We start from the raw sequence: 17,270 nt of genomic DNA on the forward strand, positions 1-17,270 counted from the left end.
CAAGTAAAAAGTGAGGGTCAAAGGATTTCTGGGACAATATTGGAGTTTTCCTCTGCCAGCAGGTTAGAGGCTAGTGCTCTCTACAGCTTACAGGCAAAAAGAATCCAATGTTTTTGTGACCAAGAACTACACCAAAATAATACACTCCCAATTTCAGCATAGTCACAGCCACTTTGGGAAGAGCTGCACCAGTGTCAGATAGCTGGGAAGCACATGCTGAGCTAGACAAAGAACATGACCCCTTTTCATCCTTTCTCCCCAGCTCAGAAAACCCATCCATAAGTTCCCCATCCCAGTCACCTCATAAAGCTTTAGCTAGAGCAAGTTAAATCATGAAAGGACATTTTTTCCACACATACCTACCTCCATTTTCTGATGAGCTGCAAAGATGCTTAGGGCTTTCAGACTGCAGCTATTCCAGGCATTTGCTAATGCTGGGAGAGAAGATCTGTAACCCACTCTACAGTCTGTTCTTCTGGTCTCAAGGCCTAAATTCTTGCCAACAATATCTCCTACAGCCACTTTCCACAATGAAAGCAGCACTTCCAAGTGAACTGCAAACAAACAGAGCCTCAACTGACTAAGGAAAAACTAGTGCCTTTTAATGGGTTGCAATTGTGTTTTGAAACAAAACAGGCTTGTGTGGTTCTTCTAATGTAAAACAGGCTGTTCCACTGTGCCACTGAGCTTCTCAGCTGCCCCTAGTTATGAAACAAAAGGCACAGCTCTGAGCCCTGGGCAGGCCAGATGGGTGGCCACCAGGCTTCAGCTGATTTATGGTTCTTGTTCCTTAGACCAAGAGTAGGTGGGAGTTGAAAAGATTGTGTAAAGATTGTATGCACTGTTTGCACACTCATGAAAAACATGTTTTAAGAAGAGCACAGATATTTTTAGGAAATAAAAAGAAAATTAGGAAACTGAACTAGCAGTGAGAAAGCTCAGGTAGACAAAAATTAATGCACAAGACACCTTTTTCCAATGAAAAATAAATTGAAGCTTTTCAGTAATAAATAAAAAGGCTTATTATCTGAAAAATGGGATTTACTGAGGGCAATTTTGAGTTTGATTTTCTGATGTTTGTGTCTGTGTTCCAAATGGAAAAAAACATCCACAGAAGAATTCAAAACAATCCTTGTGCACCAGATAAAAGGAAGTAAAAGCTAAATATTGCATATTGACAATGTGGAATCATTGAAATCAAAAGCAGCATGTTTCTCTGATTGTTTCCCTTAGAAGTGAGTATTTTAGAGCATTTATAGACTACATTTACAGCAACCCTCAGCAACACTCCCTGCATCTCCAAATGTATCTCAGCAAGAAGCCAGGCTAGAAAGGTGTGACAGATACCAAGGTTTCCACTTCCTCTATGGTAAACAGTCAATGGAAAATAAAGCAGTTCTGCACAAAATTAATTTTAAAAGCCTTTAGGCAGCCAGTCCCATTGCTTAACAGAAAACTGATACAGGCCCAAGTCCCATCACACACAGATCCTGGCCTATCACAGAAGCAGAACTAGCGCTGGTTTAATCACAGCCAACACTTCCACAGGAAGGAAAACAAGGAACTGAGTGGAATTTGCTTAGTTAAGCATGGGGCTTGGACCCGTCAATCACTTTTGGTTGTGTCAGAAGCCAAGCCCAGCTCTGGGTCTAACTCATCCTGGGCACCCCTGTCTTACATAAAACAGTTCTCCAGGCTGCCTAAATCTTAAAGTTATTACATGAGGCCTGATGGGAATGTTGAAGGATACTCAGATATCCTAGGAATAATATCTTAGTGGTAATATTCTTTGAGTTGGGTGATATCCAAACATCTGTGTAATAAACATCCAGTATCCCCATGTAGAGGCATCTCAGTTACTTTGTCTAAGAGAGAATTGAAGCTGTGAAGCAATTCCAGGTACTTGGCACTGTGCAAGAAAGCCAAAAACACAGGCAAAAGTGAGTTGGCTTCCATCAACAAGGCAGCTGCAGGAAGTTTTGCATCTGCTGGGTCCCCTCAGTGTCTGATTTAGAAAAGCAAACAGTCCAAAAAACTGTGTCTCTTCAGACATGTAGGCAGAGGAATAAGAAGAAAGCTGCACTTAGCAAACAACAGTGCTGTGTGTTGATGAGGAGCTTCAGCACTGGTGGCTGGTGGAAATGCATTCAAATTCCTTCCCAGCTATTGTGTAAGTCATGATATTGAGAGAACTGATATCAGTCTTTGATGGTAACAGCAGGATGGACATTATTTAACACAACCAGGGTGACTGGCCCCCATTTCAACCACGGCTAAGCAAACTGTGGCCAAACTGTTCTGTGTCTGTCCATCCTTCTCACCTCGTGCTCTACCTGAAGCTGCTTCCTCAGTAATCACCAGCTATGGACATCACCCATGTCAGGTCCATGCAGAAGCCAGAACTGGCTGAATGCTGCCTTGTCCTTGCTGGCACATGCCTGAGCAAGTAAGGACTGTGCCCCACAAGCCATTGCATATCCCAGCAGGAGAACTGGCAGGTTCTGTGTGGCTTAAGCAAACGGGATTGTGTGGGCACAGCTCACAGCAGCAAATTCTTCCTCCTGCTTTTAAAGAGCAAGCCAGAGATATGTGTTTTGCTCTCATAAAGTTTGCCTTGAAAGGCATCTGAGGAAGTGGTCAGAGCAGACAGCTTGGGGACTAACATTCAGCATTGAGATGAAGATATAAAATGGACTTGATGTCTTCAGAAAAGAACTATTTGAAATATGTGGGATGGGCTTAAAAGCAGATACAAATTAATACTAGTATGAACTGTCATACTTCAAAAATATCATGATGACCAGGTCATGGCCCTCTGCAAATGGAGGATGAGGCAGCACTGCCTTGATTCCACTCCATCTACCCCCAGGCTGATGGTGGCAGGCAGTTCTGGCTGAGTGGGAGGCAGGAGTGGCTTGTCTGCTGCCAGCACATGCTTCTCCAAACCCAGTTGTGTCTGGGAAATGAAGGAGGGTACCTTGCAATCAAACTGCCATCACTGTCTAGGGCACACTACAAATAAAGGGCCACCAGCATGAATCATATGATGAATCACAGCATTAACGTGTCCTTCAGGGAACTATTTCTGCCTCTTAAAAAACCCTGCAGATTTAAAGTGAGTGGAAACTGCATACATTTCTGATTTCTTTGCCTCTTCAAGTGGAACCAGAATTTTATTTCTTGCTGTCCTGGAAAGATGAGCTCCCTTGGGGCTACTGCCTACCTGACCGTCCTGACGTGTCTCTTGCTGTAGGGAGTGATGACTTTGAAAAGCAGCTCCATGGCTCCATTGATGCCAAGCATAGTTCCCGTGGTAACTATGGCAATAAAAGGAAAAAAGCAGTCAGCTCTGAAGGAGGCAGCTGGCAAACATTGCTTAGAAGAGATGTGGGGACGAGTAGCTGCCCCTGGGGCTATGAGCTCTCTGGGCTCCCATCTGGACTCCACAGGTCCCCTTAGATATACAGAAAGTGAAGCATAAAACTGTCTGTGGACAAAACCTGAGCCAAAATCAGGTGCAAAACCAGGCCTGCAGATCTTTCCCAATTTCCCCAAAGCCCCTTTTCCTGTAGACATTGCACTTTCCAGAGAATAAACCATAACTTTAAAAGGGTCTTCTTCCAGAAAAAAAGTGACAGAGCTCAAATTCATCCCACATTTCCTACATGCAACTCAATGAGGACAGTTCATTTGATAGGGGCTTAAAGGGCAGGGTTTTCTTTTTGTGCTCTTATTCAGCAGAGTGGAAGTGAGTTTGGGGGGCTTCTGAAAGCAGTTTAATTTCATCTAGGACAATTTTCCCTTTAATCCTTCACCTTTTAACACACTAGGAACAGTTTTAGATACATTTTGCAATCAGTTTCAATACCTAATGCATAGGATAGGTGTTTAGCCAGACCTCCCCACTATGAGACAGGGTATCTCTGTGTAATGAAGGAACAAATACAGCCCTGAAATATTAAATGGATGCGACCAAGGTGAAAGGATCAGTAATCAACAGCAGCCAGAAGGAGCCCTGGCTGCCTGCCTACTGCTGGGTTTTGGCTTTTTTGTAGATATCTCCCAGTGGTCATCAGAGAGCTGCCAGAGGGCTCATCATCTCCTGCTGTCCTCCCCTGTCCCTGCCAAGCTGTCCTGTGATGGAAAGCCTCCAAGGCCTGCCAGCTACATTCACACTGGCTGGCAATTCATTAGAGCCAGGGTGGTGGACAAGGCGGCTGGAACTCATCCTGCTCCAGAGCAGGATGTGGGCAGCCACAAACATCTGGTGGCAGTGAAGGGAGTAGCCCAGAGAGGGGCATGAGGTGAGGCAAGGACTCTTCTTTACTGCTTTCATAAATAAGCACTCTCAAGAGTTTTGTATGGTTTTGGCTTCCTTTAAGTTCCACTCCATAATTTTTAAGTCTGGGAACATGTAATTCCCTGGTTTGGTATCACACCCATAGATATTTTCACCTAACCCCCTCTGAAGCTTCCCAGCTGGGCCACAGAAGCTACAAATTCAAAGTTATTAATGGAGAGTGCTGGAGATACCTGGAGAGTAACAGAGACGCTCCAGCAAAGATGCAGAGCTGGGGTTCTGGGGTCTGACATTAACAGAAAGGAGGGCAGGCTGCAGTGTGCATCCTAAAACCTCTGCAGAAACAGCAGCTGAACTGAGTGCAGGTGCACTGAAGCAGGGAGCAGGGAAGTAGGCAAATCATAATTTTGAGTGAGAGGCAGCACAGGGTCACTGCACAGCTGTGAAACCCAAATAAAGGCACATTTCATCTTCTGGCTTTGGCTGCATTTTCAGCCACACTCAGACTTTCAAACACTGCTTATCACGGGGAGAGGGGTTGAGTGTTGAGGCTTGGCTGCTTGCCTGAGGAAGCCCAAAGCATGAAGCCAGCTCCTGTCCAGGCAGAAGGGACCTGCAGGGCTGGGTGCCAGGAGAGTTAAATCTCAGGATGCACAGAGCAGACTGCAGACAGGATGGCCATCAAGAATTATCTGCTGGGTGAGGGATGTAGGGAAGGAGAGGAAAGGGTTAGAGTGAGCAAAGGGAAATTTGTGCTGACGAGCTCAGTGCTTTATAGCACAGAAAGCCTGTATGAATCTGTAATGATCCCAAGAGAGAATACTGGAAATCCCATTGCTTGAATCATTTAACATGAGGGCATTGCCAAGCAAGAAAAGCTGGGAGAGTGAACATCTGAGGGGATACTGACCAGAAGACCAGGATCTAATATCTGCTTCCTGGGGGACCTTGAATAAGTAACAGATTTCTCTCACCCTCTGCTTCTCCACCCTCATGGAGCTGCTCTGAGGATCAATAAAATCAACAATAGTGAGACATTTGGCTGTTATGGTAATGGCAACTGTATAGAGACTTAAGGTACCCAAGTCTTAGAGCAAAAGAATTGACTGTCTGTATTCCAGGATAGGAGATCTTTGCCATGAATATTTTTCACTACAGCACTTTTATTTCCATAGCTCACAGATGAAATGCACTGTAAAGGCTGCATAGGCCCCTTGAGGAGCACCTTTTTCTAAGGTTGTTCTGGCTTTTGTGCTTTTCTGTATATTAATGGTGCATGCAGGCACTAACCCTACCAGGAATAATGTTTCTTTGCATTGAAATGAGTAAAAAAGAGCCCTGGTGGCTGTCACACAGAAGAAAAGAGGAAAATCCTGGCACTCACCATTAGAAGCACAAACCCGCAGGACCCAGAGGCAGTGGGTGAGGTGCAGGTGGTGGCCCAGGTGTCTTCTTGTCAAGCTCAGTATTATATCAGTGGCTTCTGCCTTCTGCACTTTAAGCCCAAACTTCCTATCTGTGAAAAGAAAATGAGAATTAAACTATTACCAAGGCCAGGTCATTGCAGCGGTGCTATTAAACATGTGTTTATTAAGCCTTGTAACTCAAAATCTTATAAGAAAGGCATTTGAATGTATCAGTGAGTTAAACCAATATTAATCTCACTGAAAATGGAAAAACATGGGTTCACTTTGAGTTATCATACATGGAACAGAATATTCTGGATTCAAAAAGACCTTTAAAGGCCACCTAGTCCAAACCTCTCACAATGAGGTGCACCAGACAAGGATGCTCAGAGCCATGTCCAACCTGACCCTGAATGTTTCCAGGGATGGGGCATCCACCACCTCTTTGGTCAACCCGTGCCAGTGTCTCATCATCCTTATAATGAAATATTTCTTCCTTACACCTATTCTCTTTCAGTTTAAAACCATTACTCCTTGTCCTGTAATGGTTTAAAACCATTACTCCTTGTCCTGTCCTGTAAAATATCTGTCCTGACAGATATTTTAGTAGGGCCTGTCCTACAGGACAAGGGGCCTTGTCCTGTAGGACAGGCCCTACTAACATATCTGTCCCCTTGAGCTACTGGAAGGCTGCAGTGAGATGATCCTCATCTTTGACCCCTCCAGAAGCCCCCAGCACGCGGCAGTACCTCGTTGTCCCACCCTGGCCAGCAGGCGCAGCAGGGGCAGGAGGGGGCCGTGCTCGGGCGGCTCTGTCCGGGCAGCCGTGGCCAGGGCCTGCAGCAGAGCCTCGCTGCCCCCTTTGCTGACCACGTAGTGAATCCTCCGTCCAGTGCCTGGGGAAGAGAGGAGAGACAGCTCAGAGCATCCCCTCCCTGAGACACAGCTGTCACAAAGCCTCAGTCTGCAAGGGGCACACAGAGCTTCTGCGGCCTTCAGACAATGTTTGAGTGCCGAACGCGCGAGCTTGGCAGAACTTGCCGTGAATCTCTGGTGTCCCCAGCCTGGGGACATGGATGGTGGAACTGTGTGCCCTGCTGCCTGTTACCACGGCAGTCCTTGTCTCTCCAAACCCACGTGCTGCAGAAGTTTTTCAGTGTGCATTGAAATGTGGCAGAGAGGAATAAGCCGAGATGCCGACAGGTTTCAAAGCAGCAAAAGGCTCAGTGATCTTTTCTTAGATACTGGAAATTAAACAGGGAAAGAACTAAAGCTGCACTGGGCTTCTGCCAAATGAAAAGGAATCCTAGGGAAGCCTTGGGGACAGCTTTCAAATAAATGTAGGTCTCCAAAGAAACCACACTCTAACCCTGGGAGCCTTACTGTGTTAACAAACATTGATCCAGGCTCTGTGGTTGGGGGATGCTGCTCCTTCAGTTCCTAGGGAAGAGCAGGACCCCCTGTTCCCCTTGGAGGCCATCCTTGCACCCAGCTAAGGAAAAGGGCTCCGGGGCTCCAAAAGAGAGGCCCAGATGGACAGGTGATGTCTCTGGTGGGGCTTCCAGGAATGGGGGACCCAGGAGGATCCAGCACTCACCGATGCAGCCCCCACAGCCTGGCAGCTTAGTTGGGCTGGAAATTGTTTAGTAGATTATAATTTTGTGGTGGAGCAGAAAGGAAAAGAAACTTGACAATTTTTTTTAGTTCTTTTGCCGATACACTTATGGTTTTTTGCAGCTTTGAGCACATAAAGTGACATCCATTCCCTGCAGCCCCAAGGCAGAAGTGCATTTTGGGGAGAAGCTGAACTCTCTGCATTAGAGGGTCCCTGGATGCTGAATAGTCAGGTTCCTTTCCTTTCCCTGTCTCACAGTCCTCTCTCCAATGGCACTGGTGAACATTTCCAGTGGTTGACTGCCAGGGATTATGAAATACTTTGCAACCCATGGGCATCTTCAAAACAAAAAAGAAAAAATTGAAACTTTCTCTGAGTCTTTTTTTTCTTTTCTTTAACACATTGAATAATCTCAGTTTTCCAAATACAGGAGTAAGGACTGCTAATCTATAGATAGAATTTACATTTTTTTTCACCTTGCAAACACCTGGTCAAGTTTGAATGCAAGTATGAATTCCCAGACTTACTTTAGGACTCCCTTTCTGCCCTAGCCCACAGCCATTGCCCCAAATCTTTGCTTCCTTACCCAAAGACAGCAAGTCAGTGAGGACACTGAGAATGTTCAGGATGACATCCTTGTCACAGGAGCTCTGGAATGGAAACACACCAAATTTACAGATCAGTTCAGAGCAGGACACTTTGTGCTGCACAGGGCTGCAGTGCATCATGCAGTGCAAGGGCACTGAGATCCTTGTTTGGATACTGAGCACTTCTGTGCCATCTGGACACTGAATATGTGGAAACATATTGATGACACATTTTAAAAGCCTCTAACATATCATACTACACAGTATTTAATACACAGTAGAATTTCTGCAGAAATTACATCTAAATTCTAAACTAAAACTCTCTTTTGTGGTTTGATCTGGCTACCCCAAAGTTGAGGAAATTCTGTATCACATAGAAATGCTAAATGTGAGATGGCTTTCCATAACAGCATCTCTTGTTACTGGAGTTGAAGAACAACATATTTAAATTATATTAATCCCATCAACATGAAAATTCTCCTGTCTTTGCAGCCACCACCACGTGGAAGCCTTGAATTTGAGAAGAAAAATTCCTAAGCTTATTTTTAAAGTAATATAATTTAATTTTAAGACCAAGTTACCACCACACTTTTACATGACACTTTCTGCTTTAGAGTCACTTTAAATTTTGCACTAGAGGAAATAAGATATAATGCACTTGAGGAGAAGGAAACACATGATAACTACCATCCATTTGTGTGATACACTAGACCCCTTCTTTAATCCTGCTCCAAACAGATTTCACTGCTGTGATTCAAGAATTAATCACTGGTCTGTATTGCAATTAGAGGGATTTGGGTTAAGACATGGATGACTTTATTTCTGAACAGATACACCACCATACAAATTTCTAATATAATACAAAACTTGCATTTGAATAGCTCTGGTCCCAAAGAACCTTTGGATCACACAAACTATAATGGAATCACTTTATTTTCAATTAAATTATGACAATAAGGTAATATCTCACAAATGTATGGCTCCTATATTTCTGAATGTTGAAGTGCTTCAGAAACTTAACCTACCTTGTAACTTAACCTGGTATCCATTCTAGATATATGTGATCAATTTACCAGCCAAATTGATTCAACCATTCTCTGACATATTTATCATTATGCAACTGTATATTTAAGACAAGGAGTAGAGAAGTAACACCTATCAAAAAGTTACTCTAGAAGGAATATTAGGGAAAGTCTAGTTCAGATCTGTAATAATGACTATAAATGCAAATGGACCCCTTTTTCCTAATGGATCCCTGAAAAAATCACAAGGTGCTGAGGATTGTGTATCTAATTAGGGTGCTGCAGCCCATACCTCCTCCTCTGTTACAGCTGGGGAGGGTATGCATTGGGTGAGACCTGGGATGAAGCAGGAAATTGATCAGTCTGCAGTCAGAGCAGGTGACTGCCAGCCTGGAGAAACAGATTTCCACCCCTGTCACAGAAATCCTGCAGGATGCTTGGGAGTTCCCTGCAACCAAATCTCCTTCTGCATTGGCAAACTGTATGTGCCATTTTCTGCATGGAATAACTACATTAATGCCAATGTTCCCTAGCTTCTGTATCCTAAACCTAGTGTGTGTTCTTAGAAATTTTTTTTTTCATAATTATTAACAAAAACAAACTCCAAATCTCTGAAAAACAAGGTTTCCCATCATCCTGGTTTTGGTCAATTAGCAGTGCTACCAACCATTCCCTGCTCAGTATATATTCCAACTCAGCCACAGGGACAAAAGGTGTCAGCAGGGGAATGAGAGAAAAGAGCAAGATGTGATCAGGGAAGGGGAAGGAAGGAAACAAGAAGAGTCAGATGAGGATGAGATTGGAGAATCACTTCTGAAATGGGGACCCAGTGGAGAGGGTCTTGAGCACTGATGGCTTTCTCAAGGCTCAACTTGCTTTTGCTCTTAGCTAAAATCCACAGGCAAAGTGCCTGTCTCATCCCCACATCAGAGCTCACACCCAGACAGAGAGCCTGCTGTTTCTCTTCGTTATTAACAGAGATCTCAGCACCGAACATAAAAGTTCAGCCCTTTTATGATCTATGTTGAAATTAAAAGGCTTGTTGTGTTAAGATTGCTGCTCCTTTCAGAGCCAAGACAAACAGAATACATGGCTTTAATGAAATCCAGTAACTCTGGTTTCACCAAGTATTGCCACCCTCACCTGAGAGGAGCCCTGATTTGTGCCACTTGGCTCAAGGGACTACACAGCAAGGAAAGTCTGCAGCAGGGTCAGAGCAGTTCTGAGCAGCATTACTCTTGGGTAAAATATATCATTTTAGTCCTATGTTAATCTTCCTAATTCATGTCTTTGTTCATTTGAGCTGGCTCAAGTCTCCCAGACTAAACAAAGAACATTCAGAGCTCTCTTCCCAAGAGTTTCTTGGCATTTTTCAGCATAGGGACTTAATAGTCAGGGGCAGGTTGTCAGGAGTGATGAGTATGCATCAAATTTACTGACTCCAGGAAGACTTACTGTTCTCAACACCTTTTTAAATATCAGGGTTTCCTAAATCAGGCTGTCCTCTGGTTTTGTCTTGCTGCCTCTCAGTATCTCTTTCCTCTGTAGGTGGATGGATTACACATTAAGGTTTCAGTAATGAAGTCTTCATTGATTTATGCTCCTATTACACTGGGTTGTTTATTTTAACTGATTGGATTGTGGGTTCCTAAGCCATTAACACAAATAGTGATGACATAAGATATCCTCTGACTTTCCATGCACTTTATCCAGGGACTCAGGCAAACAAAGAACTTGAGGGAATGTGAAAGATCAACCTTTAAAGTGCAAAAATTAAATCTGGGTGATATTGCCAAATATTTTACCTGAGCGTTTACTCTTGATGTTTTAACACTAAAATTCTGTGTTGGTGCCTCATTGTTCCCCTTCCTGCTGCACACCATTGAAGGAGTTGGATGATTCATGTATTGGCTGAAACAATGGATAAAACCCCAGTCCCATTACAAATTCTAACATATTTCCCACTAACTTTAGTGGTACCACTGAATAACAGAGACTTCTGCAGAAGAGCACAGCTCCTATTTATAATAGCAAGACAACACAGAAAAAAAAACCACCCTAAAGTTGCTATTGTCTTGCTAGATGACAACTTGCCTCTTGAAAAGAAACAACTCAGATTTTGACTAATTAGCTTCAGGTTTTCAAAGTCATCAAAGATATTTGGACATTGAAATCCATTAGAATTGATTGTTTAAATTAATACACATAACAAACTCCTTGTGGGTGAATTGCCAACATATTCATTCATAAAAAATATTCAGTAAATCTTTTTGAACAGTAAGTACAAATGAGAAAATCACAACTTGTGCCTGATCTAAAAAAGATGAATAGAGTAATTTCTTTAATGCAAATTTCTTACCCTGCTCTAGTAAAAATAAACACATTAGTTATTTTTATTGAAAGAGATGCTTGATGGTTTAAGAACAAACCATAACCAAAGAAACGAGAAAAGTAAAATTCCTCTTGCTAAGTATTTTCCATTCCTGCCAGCACTTACAAATGTTAGATACAGCATCTACATGTACACAGACTAATGAAGATGCATTTGTTGTGTATGGGTGGAATAAGACCAAAGTTCCCAGAAGCTTAAATTAGATTATAAAATCACTGACCTCCTGCAGGATTTCACTTAAAGGACTTAGAGCCAAATTGTTACCTATTAACAACAGCCTGTAGTTGCTTTTCACAGCTTGTGACTGGACAAAGGCTAAAGTAGCAAAAACATCAATTTAAATATCAAGCATGGCTGTACTTTTTGGTCAGAGCCCCTCATCTTTCTTAGCTTTACTCCAGCAAAGCATCCTGTCTTCCTCACCCAACCAGGAGTATCACAGGGCTGAGCTCAGATGCATTTAATCAGCTCCTGGCTGAGAGCTCCTCTCTGAGATTTTTCTGAGAACTAATCCCTGAAACACTGGGGTTAGCTTGGCAGAAGCTCCTCAGAGATAAACAGCAGAAGGATGGAGAAAGCCAGCAATAAAAAAATACCCCAGCACATCGTCATTGATAGGTTACAGGCAGCAAGTGATTAATTGGTGACATTGGGCTTGGAGGACAACAGCTCGATCCCAACATTTCTGACTGGCAGCTCAGGTTATTTCACTGACCCACAGTCGAGCAGGGAACAGCTCCTGTCTCCTTGTTCTGCTCCTGGGAACATGCCAAGACCAGCTGTTATTTACTCAAGACAAGATTATAAAATCACCACTAAGCCACAGTACCAGGTAACCTCAGGGGGGTCTCTGGGGATGTTTTCCACAAGACTCAGAAACCCAGCAGAGGTGGGATTTTTTGTGTCTCACCTGCAGGATAGCAGCCATCAGTGCCATTCCCCTTCCAGCACTGCCTTCAAACAAAAACTTCCCATAATCTCAGTCTTTTGGGCTTTTGTCTTTTGCCCAAAGGCAGGTATTTCCCTGAGTGAGACACACAACTGACTGAGAGGGTTTGTTGGGAGTCTAAGCATTAATGCTGAAAAAAGAAATCAAACAGCATTAATTTGTGTGGTGCGAGATTTACTAATAAATATTTTATTTGGGGGAAGAAATACAAAGCAGTTATTCCAATCACAAAAATAATGAATGCAAAATGAAAGAAGTCATTCTTGCAAGACAATGCATAACATGGTTCCTACCAATACGTCTTTTAAATTAACTGTTGAATTGTCTCACAAAGCTGTGTCACTGCCTAGGAAAAATCTTCCAAACAAACAACAAAACAAAATGGTCTAATTTTAAAGAAAAGGTACTGATTCACTGGGCTAAAAAACTTCCAGACCTGTTTGTTTGGGTCTTTTTTAGTGAGACTAAGGAATAGGATATCCAGTTCCATGGTTTGTTTGTTTATTTGTTTGTTTGTTTGTTTTAAAATAGCCTGTTTCTAAATACGGAAGCAGGGTTTGACCTCTCCAAAATATATCCTCCTCTCTTCTCTTTCCCTTAATAAATTTGCTCACACAAATAGCAGTCAGCAGCCCAACTGCCTGTGTAATGAGACTTACATCTGCAAGTCAGATTTCTCACTCTCTGCGCTTGAAGCCTATTGAAGAGAAATTCTGGTGCAAAATTAATACTGGCTAAAATCAAGAGCAGGTTAGAGGCTGAGCAGCATTAGTCCTCACTGTCTCCTGAGACCTCTAGAAAATATCGTGTTGTAATTACTCTCTTAATGCTTAAATCAGAGTCCTCTGCCAGCTAGGTAGAGGTGCCTAGCAGCCCAAACTGCTGGGCACAGCCACTCACCACTGGCATTATGGATTTGCCAGCTGGATATCTCCTTCCCACAGCTGACTATCCAGCCTTACAATAACTGTGAAGCCAGGTTTGGTGCCTTATGTTCTGTGCTTTGTCAGAGTAAATTGCTTTTTCTAATTTAAGAGGAGCTAAAAATTCACACTTAACTAAGAGAGCAAAATACCCTGGAGAGTTTCTTGTCTGAATGCTCCCATCCTCAGCCTCAATATTCAGCCAGCAAAGCGTGATTTCTTCTTGTTGGAAGGTCTACAGTATTTATTACACGGAGGTTTAAAAATCATTATTTCTGAGGGGGGAAAAAGGTGTTCAAAGACCTCTGAAATATCAGTAGGCAACCACAGAGTAAGGGAGGATTCCAATTAAAGTGATCATAGCCTGAATTTTGGCATAAGTGGAGCACCTTCTTAACAATACTACTATTATCCACTTTATAAGGATCCCAAGAAATTATGGCCAAGCTGCCCCTGCTCCCAAAATAACCATCCAAACATCCTCAGCATCACCACAGGAGTCACCATCCTCTGTGGTAAAGAGTATGTGCGTTTCTTTGCCCAAATCTGCATTTCCTCTCCTGAGTAGTCAGATAGGCCTGAGCAGAGGAGACATGGAAGGAGAAGGGGCTATTTAAAGCCTCAGAGAGGAGGACCTTGCTGCTCTGGGAGTGTCCTAAGTGACCTCTTTAATCCTGGGAGAAAGGCGTCCGCAGCTGTGGGGGATCACGTAGCCCTCAAACTGTACCCGGGGCAGCCAAGGGGCCCCCAGGGACAGGACACGTGGCCAGGCAACCTCTTGCTCCTGCTCCCAAGCCTTGGAGACAAGTCCCTCTCGCTGGCCCTGGCCACCCCTGTGAGGCATGGCAAGCAGCCCACTGAGCCAAATGCCAGGCATTTCTTTTCCTACTGATGCTTCACAACACAGCAAGCCCAGAGCAGAAATTATGGGGTTTAGATCAGAAAATATAGCAGACTCATTAAAAATGTTTCTCTCTCTGGCCTGCTGCAATCAGGTGGGTGGCTTTTTTCATGGTTTGCAATGACCTGAAGGTCTCTCTTTTTCTCTCCATTGTTTGCACTTGGGTGTGATAACCTGCAGCATCTTTTTCAGTAACACATCAGACCATGGCTGGGTGCTATGATTCCAAACTTCACAGTGAGTGGCAGCTCATCCAGGTGAGCAGGAGTAGTGCCTCAAAGCAAACTTCTAACATGCAAATGGACAGGGCTTTGCTCCTATTCACTCAGCTCCAGGACTTCTTCTCAATGGATACAGGCTACACTCTGCAGGACTGAACTGCTTCTAGGCAGGGAAAATTCCAAGCTTACATCCTAATGTCTTCAAAACACTGAGGGTGTTGAGATGAAGCAGCTTGGCTTAAGCTGATGTCTAGCAAAATAACTTGGTGAATAACATGGTGAAAATCGTCTGTGCCAAAGAATCTTAAAAAATGTAACGCAATAAATTGCACTAACAACACCTTGCATCAGAGGATCACAGACTTCTACATAAATATTAGCTAACACCTGCCCAATAGCATCCCTCATCAAGATCAGATTATTTCTTATTTTCCTGGTGGGAAATATCACCCTGTGGTGAGAAATTTGCTTAGTCAATACCTAAGAAGATAGCTGGCAGAGCCAGGAGTGCTATTACAACAAAATGAAGCAGAAACACTGTGTGCACAGAAGTACTCTCGCCCTCAATCACACACTTACTTCCATCTCTTTGTGAGGAGTTCAAAATTTCCCCTCCTGAGATCAGTCTTCTCCTCCCAACTTCCCAGAAGTGTACCAGAAAAATCTACGCCCTGCAAGGAATACTGATGCCAGACTGGGAGAAAAAATAGCTACTCCCCACCAGTGGGTCCCAGAGCTATTTGGAAAGAGATTCATCCTCGTGCCAAGGGATAAGGAGGATACCACATTTAATAAATCCATACAGGAATTAGGAAGCACATAGACCATGCCCTGATCTTTTTCCAAAGGATGTTTTACCTGCTGTGTCCAAAAGACTCAAAGGTGTTTCCCCTAACTTCAGAGCAAGGTTGTTCATCTCAGTGCCACGTTATTAATGTGTCACTTCAATAAAATATATTCACACCCAGATATCTGCAGGAATTATGCCTTGACAGAGTGAAATATCTTGGATACTGTTGGCAAAGTAAACTGCTTTTTTCCTCTCTTTCTTTTTCCACGCCAAAGTTCTCTCAGTATTCTCAAAGAAAAGCTTGTCCTTGTGCAGAAGTTCCTCCTGATACAAAGTTCCTTTGTGTCACTTGTTCCTCTCACTAATGCTCCTCTAATAGAGCAATTACTTTATTATGCAGAAACGGTGGTAAAACATTATTATATAACCCTCAACTGCTTCTGTCAAATTGGAACTGTTAAAAGAATGAGGAAACTTTGAGATAAATCAAAACACGTGACACTCTGCAAAAGGCTTTTAGACTTTCTTTTGAATATTTCTAATGTTCTTTCTGTAATTTCTACTGCAGATAAATTCTCCCAGGTTTTATCTCTTATTTCACAATAAGTTACCTATGACACCTAAAGATTTTGACTGGATTTAATGTTATATTATTCTCCTTTTTGCTCTTTTTAATCTATTTTTATTTTAATGCCAAGATTATCCTAGCATATGCCTTTCACACTCTCTTATTAAGTTTCTGTAAGGCATTAACCATTCTTGTACAATAAATTCTATATGCATGCCAGCACCTACTGTTTATTGCTGTTTCTTGGATTTATTCCTATATTTTATATTACTTTTGCTGTTACTGAACTAATTTAAAATATTAATGTTTCATTCAAATGCCACTCTGTTACAGATATTTAACACAACTGCCACCCAAACTTTATAGGGAGGGATCTGTTTCCTCCATTCAGTTTTGGTTTTATTTTCCCCACCAACAATGAAAAAGCAACATGAAACATGTTTCTCTCTTTCTTTTTTGTGAGATTTGATGGGTGTCAGTCCAGAGAACACTTTGTCTTTCAAAGATGAAGCACATTTGGGAGTTGACAAACTTTTTACAAGTAATGGCATTTCTCAAAGTACAAATGAGCCTGGAGAATCTTGGAAATTTTCCAGATGTACTTGCTTTTTAATGAAACCACAGATTTTTGAATGCTATAGCAAATGTGAGTATGTGCACATGGAAATAAATATCCATAATGAAGGTGCTGCTCTCCTTGCCTTCTCTGGGATCTTCCTGCTTGGACCACATATGACAAAGCCCAAGAATCCCTGGGTCTCATTTCAGTCTGCCCTAATACTTGCCTGTGTTCAGTCCAGGCTTTTCTCTGTATTACTGTGCAAACAATCACACTTTTTTCATATTACTCTGACACAGGCTGAAGATGAGGATCACTATAAGGTACACTCTGGTTTAGAAAAACACCAGTCCTTTCTGTTGCCAAGATAAGTGTCCTTATGTGTCAATCTACCCCACTTCCAAAAGCACCTTCTGGAACAGCCATGCAAATGCTTTTAATCAATCACATTTAATAACAATGATTGAGGTATGGGCAGCAGAGACAAGCCACTAATAACTATTGTTAGTCACAGCTTATTTTCTTCAGAGATGGAACCTGAAAGTGAAAATGATGAACCTATTTTTGCCATCCGGTCTAAGTGAAAAATCAAACAACAAACGAAACTCGGCATCCATAATGAATAGCAAACTGTGCTTTGAAATTCTAATGATTTAAAGCAATATTACCAGTAATATAACGCAGAACTTCAGTTTAACTGCATTGCTGAGACCCATCCGTCTAGATTTAAACAGCCATCTCTCAACAGCAAAGCCCTCAGTTCTCTGAAAAGGTTGCCAAGTTTTTAAGAGGCATGATAGGGGTATGTCATTTTCCATCCAGAAGGTAACAAAGATTTTTATCTCCTTTATCTTCAGTCTGCACCCCCTGCAGGACACCCAACAGCAGCAAGCCAATGCCACCATGGCAAAACCAGGCATGTTTGGGGCTTTGTCCCACCCTTGTTACTTCATCCAGTAGCTCAGAAGCACCTGCAAACTAAGTCAAGTTAAAAGGTATTTTGGCTTGACTTGGTCAGTCAAGCTAAAAGGCATTTC

The 17,270-nt window shown here is 42.7% G+C and overlaps 1 protein-coding gene across 2 annotated transcripts in view; it reads right to left on the reverse strand.

The window, feature by feature from the left end:
- The window catches only part of AGBL1 (AGBL carboxypeptidase 1), a 265,872-nt gene that overhangs the window by 238,594 nt on the left and 10,008 nt on the right, over positions 1-17,270 (reverse strand). For both annotated transcript variants that reach the window (XM_039723561.1, XM_039723560.1), the window contains exons 2-5: positions 7,908-7,971; positions 6,456-6,602; positions 5,685-5,816; positions 3,224-3,317 (exon numbers count right to left, since the gene is read on the reverse strand). In XM_039723561.1, coding sequence (XP_039579495.1) covers positions 3,224-3,317; positions 5,685-5,816; positions 6,456-6,602; positions 7,908-7,971 — 437 coding nt within the window. The remainder of the gene's footprint in view (positions 1-3,223; positions 3,318-5,684; positions 5,817-6,455; positions 6,603-7,907; positions 7,972-17,270) is intronic.

Source organism: Passer montanus, unplaced genomic scaffold (assembly GCF_014805655.1).
Source record: "Passer montanus isolate IOZ18808 unplaced genomic scaffold, ASM1480565v1 scaffold5, whole genome shotgun sequence".
NCBI classification, from domain to species: Eukaryota; Metazoa; Chordata; class Aves; order Passeriformes; family Passeridae; genus Passer; species Passer montanus.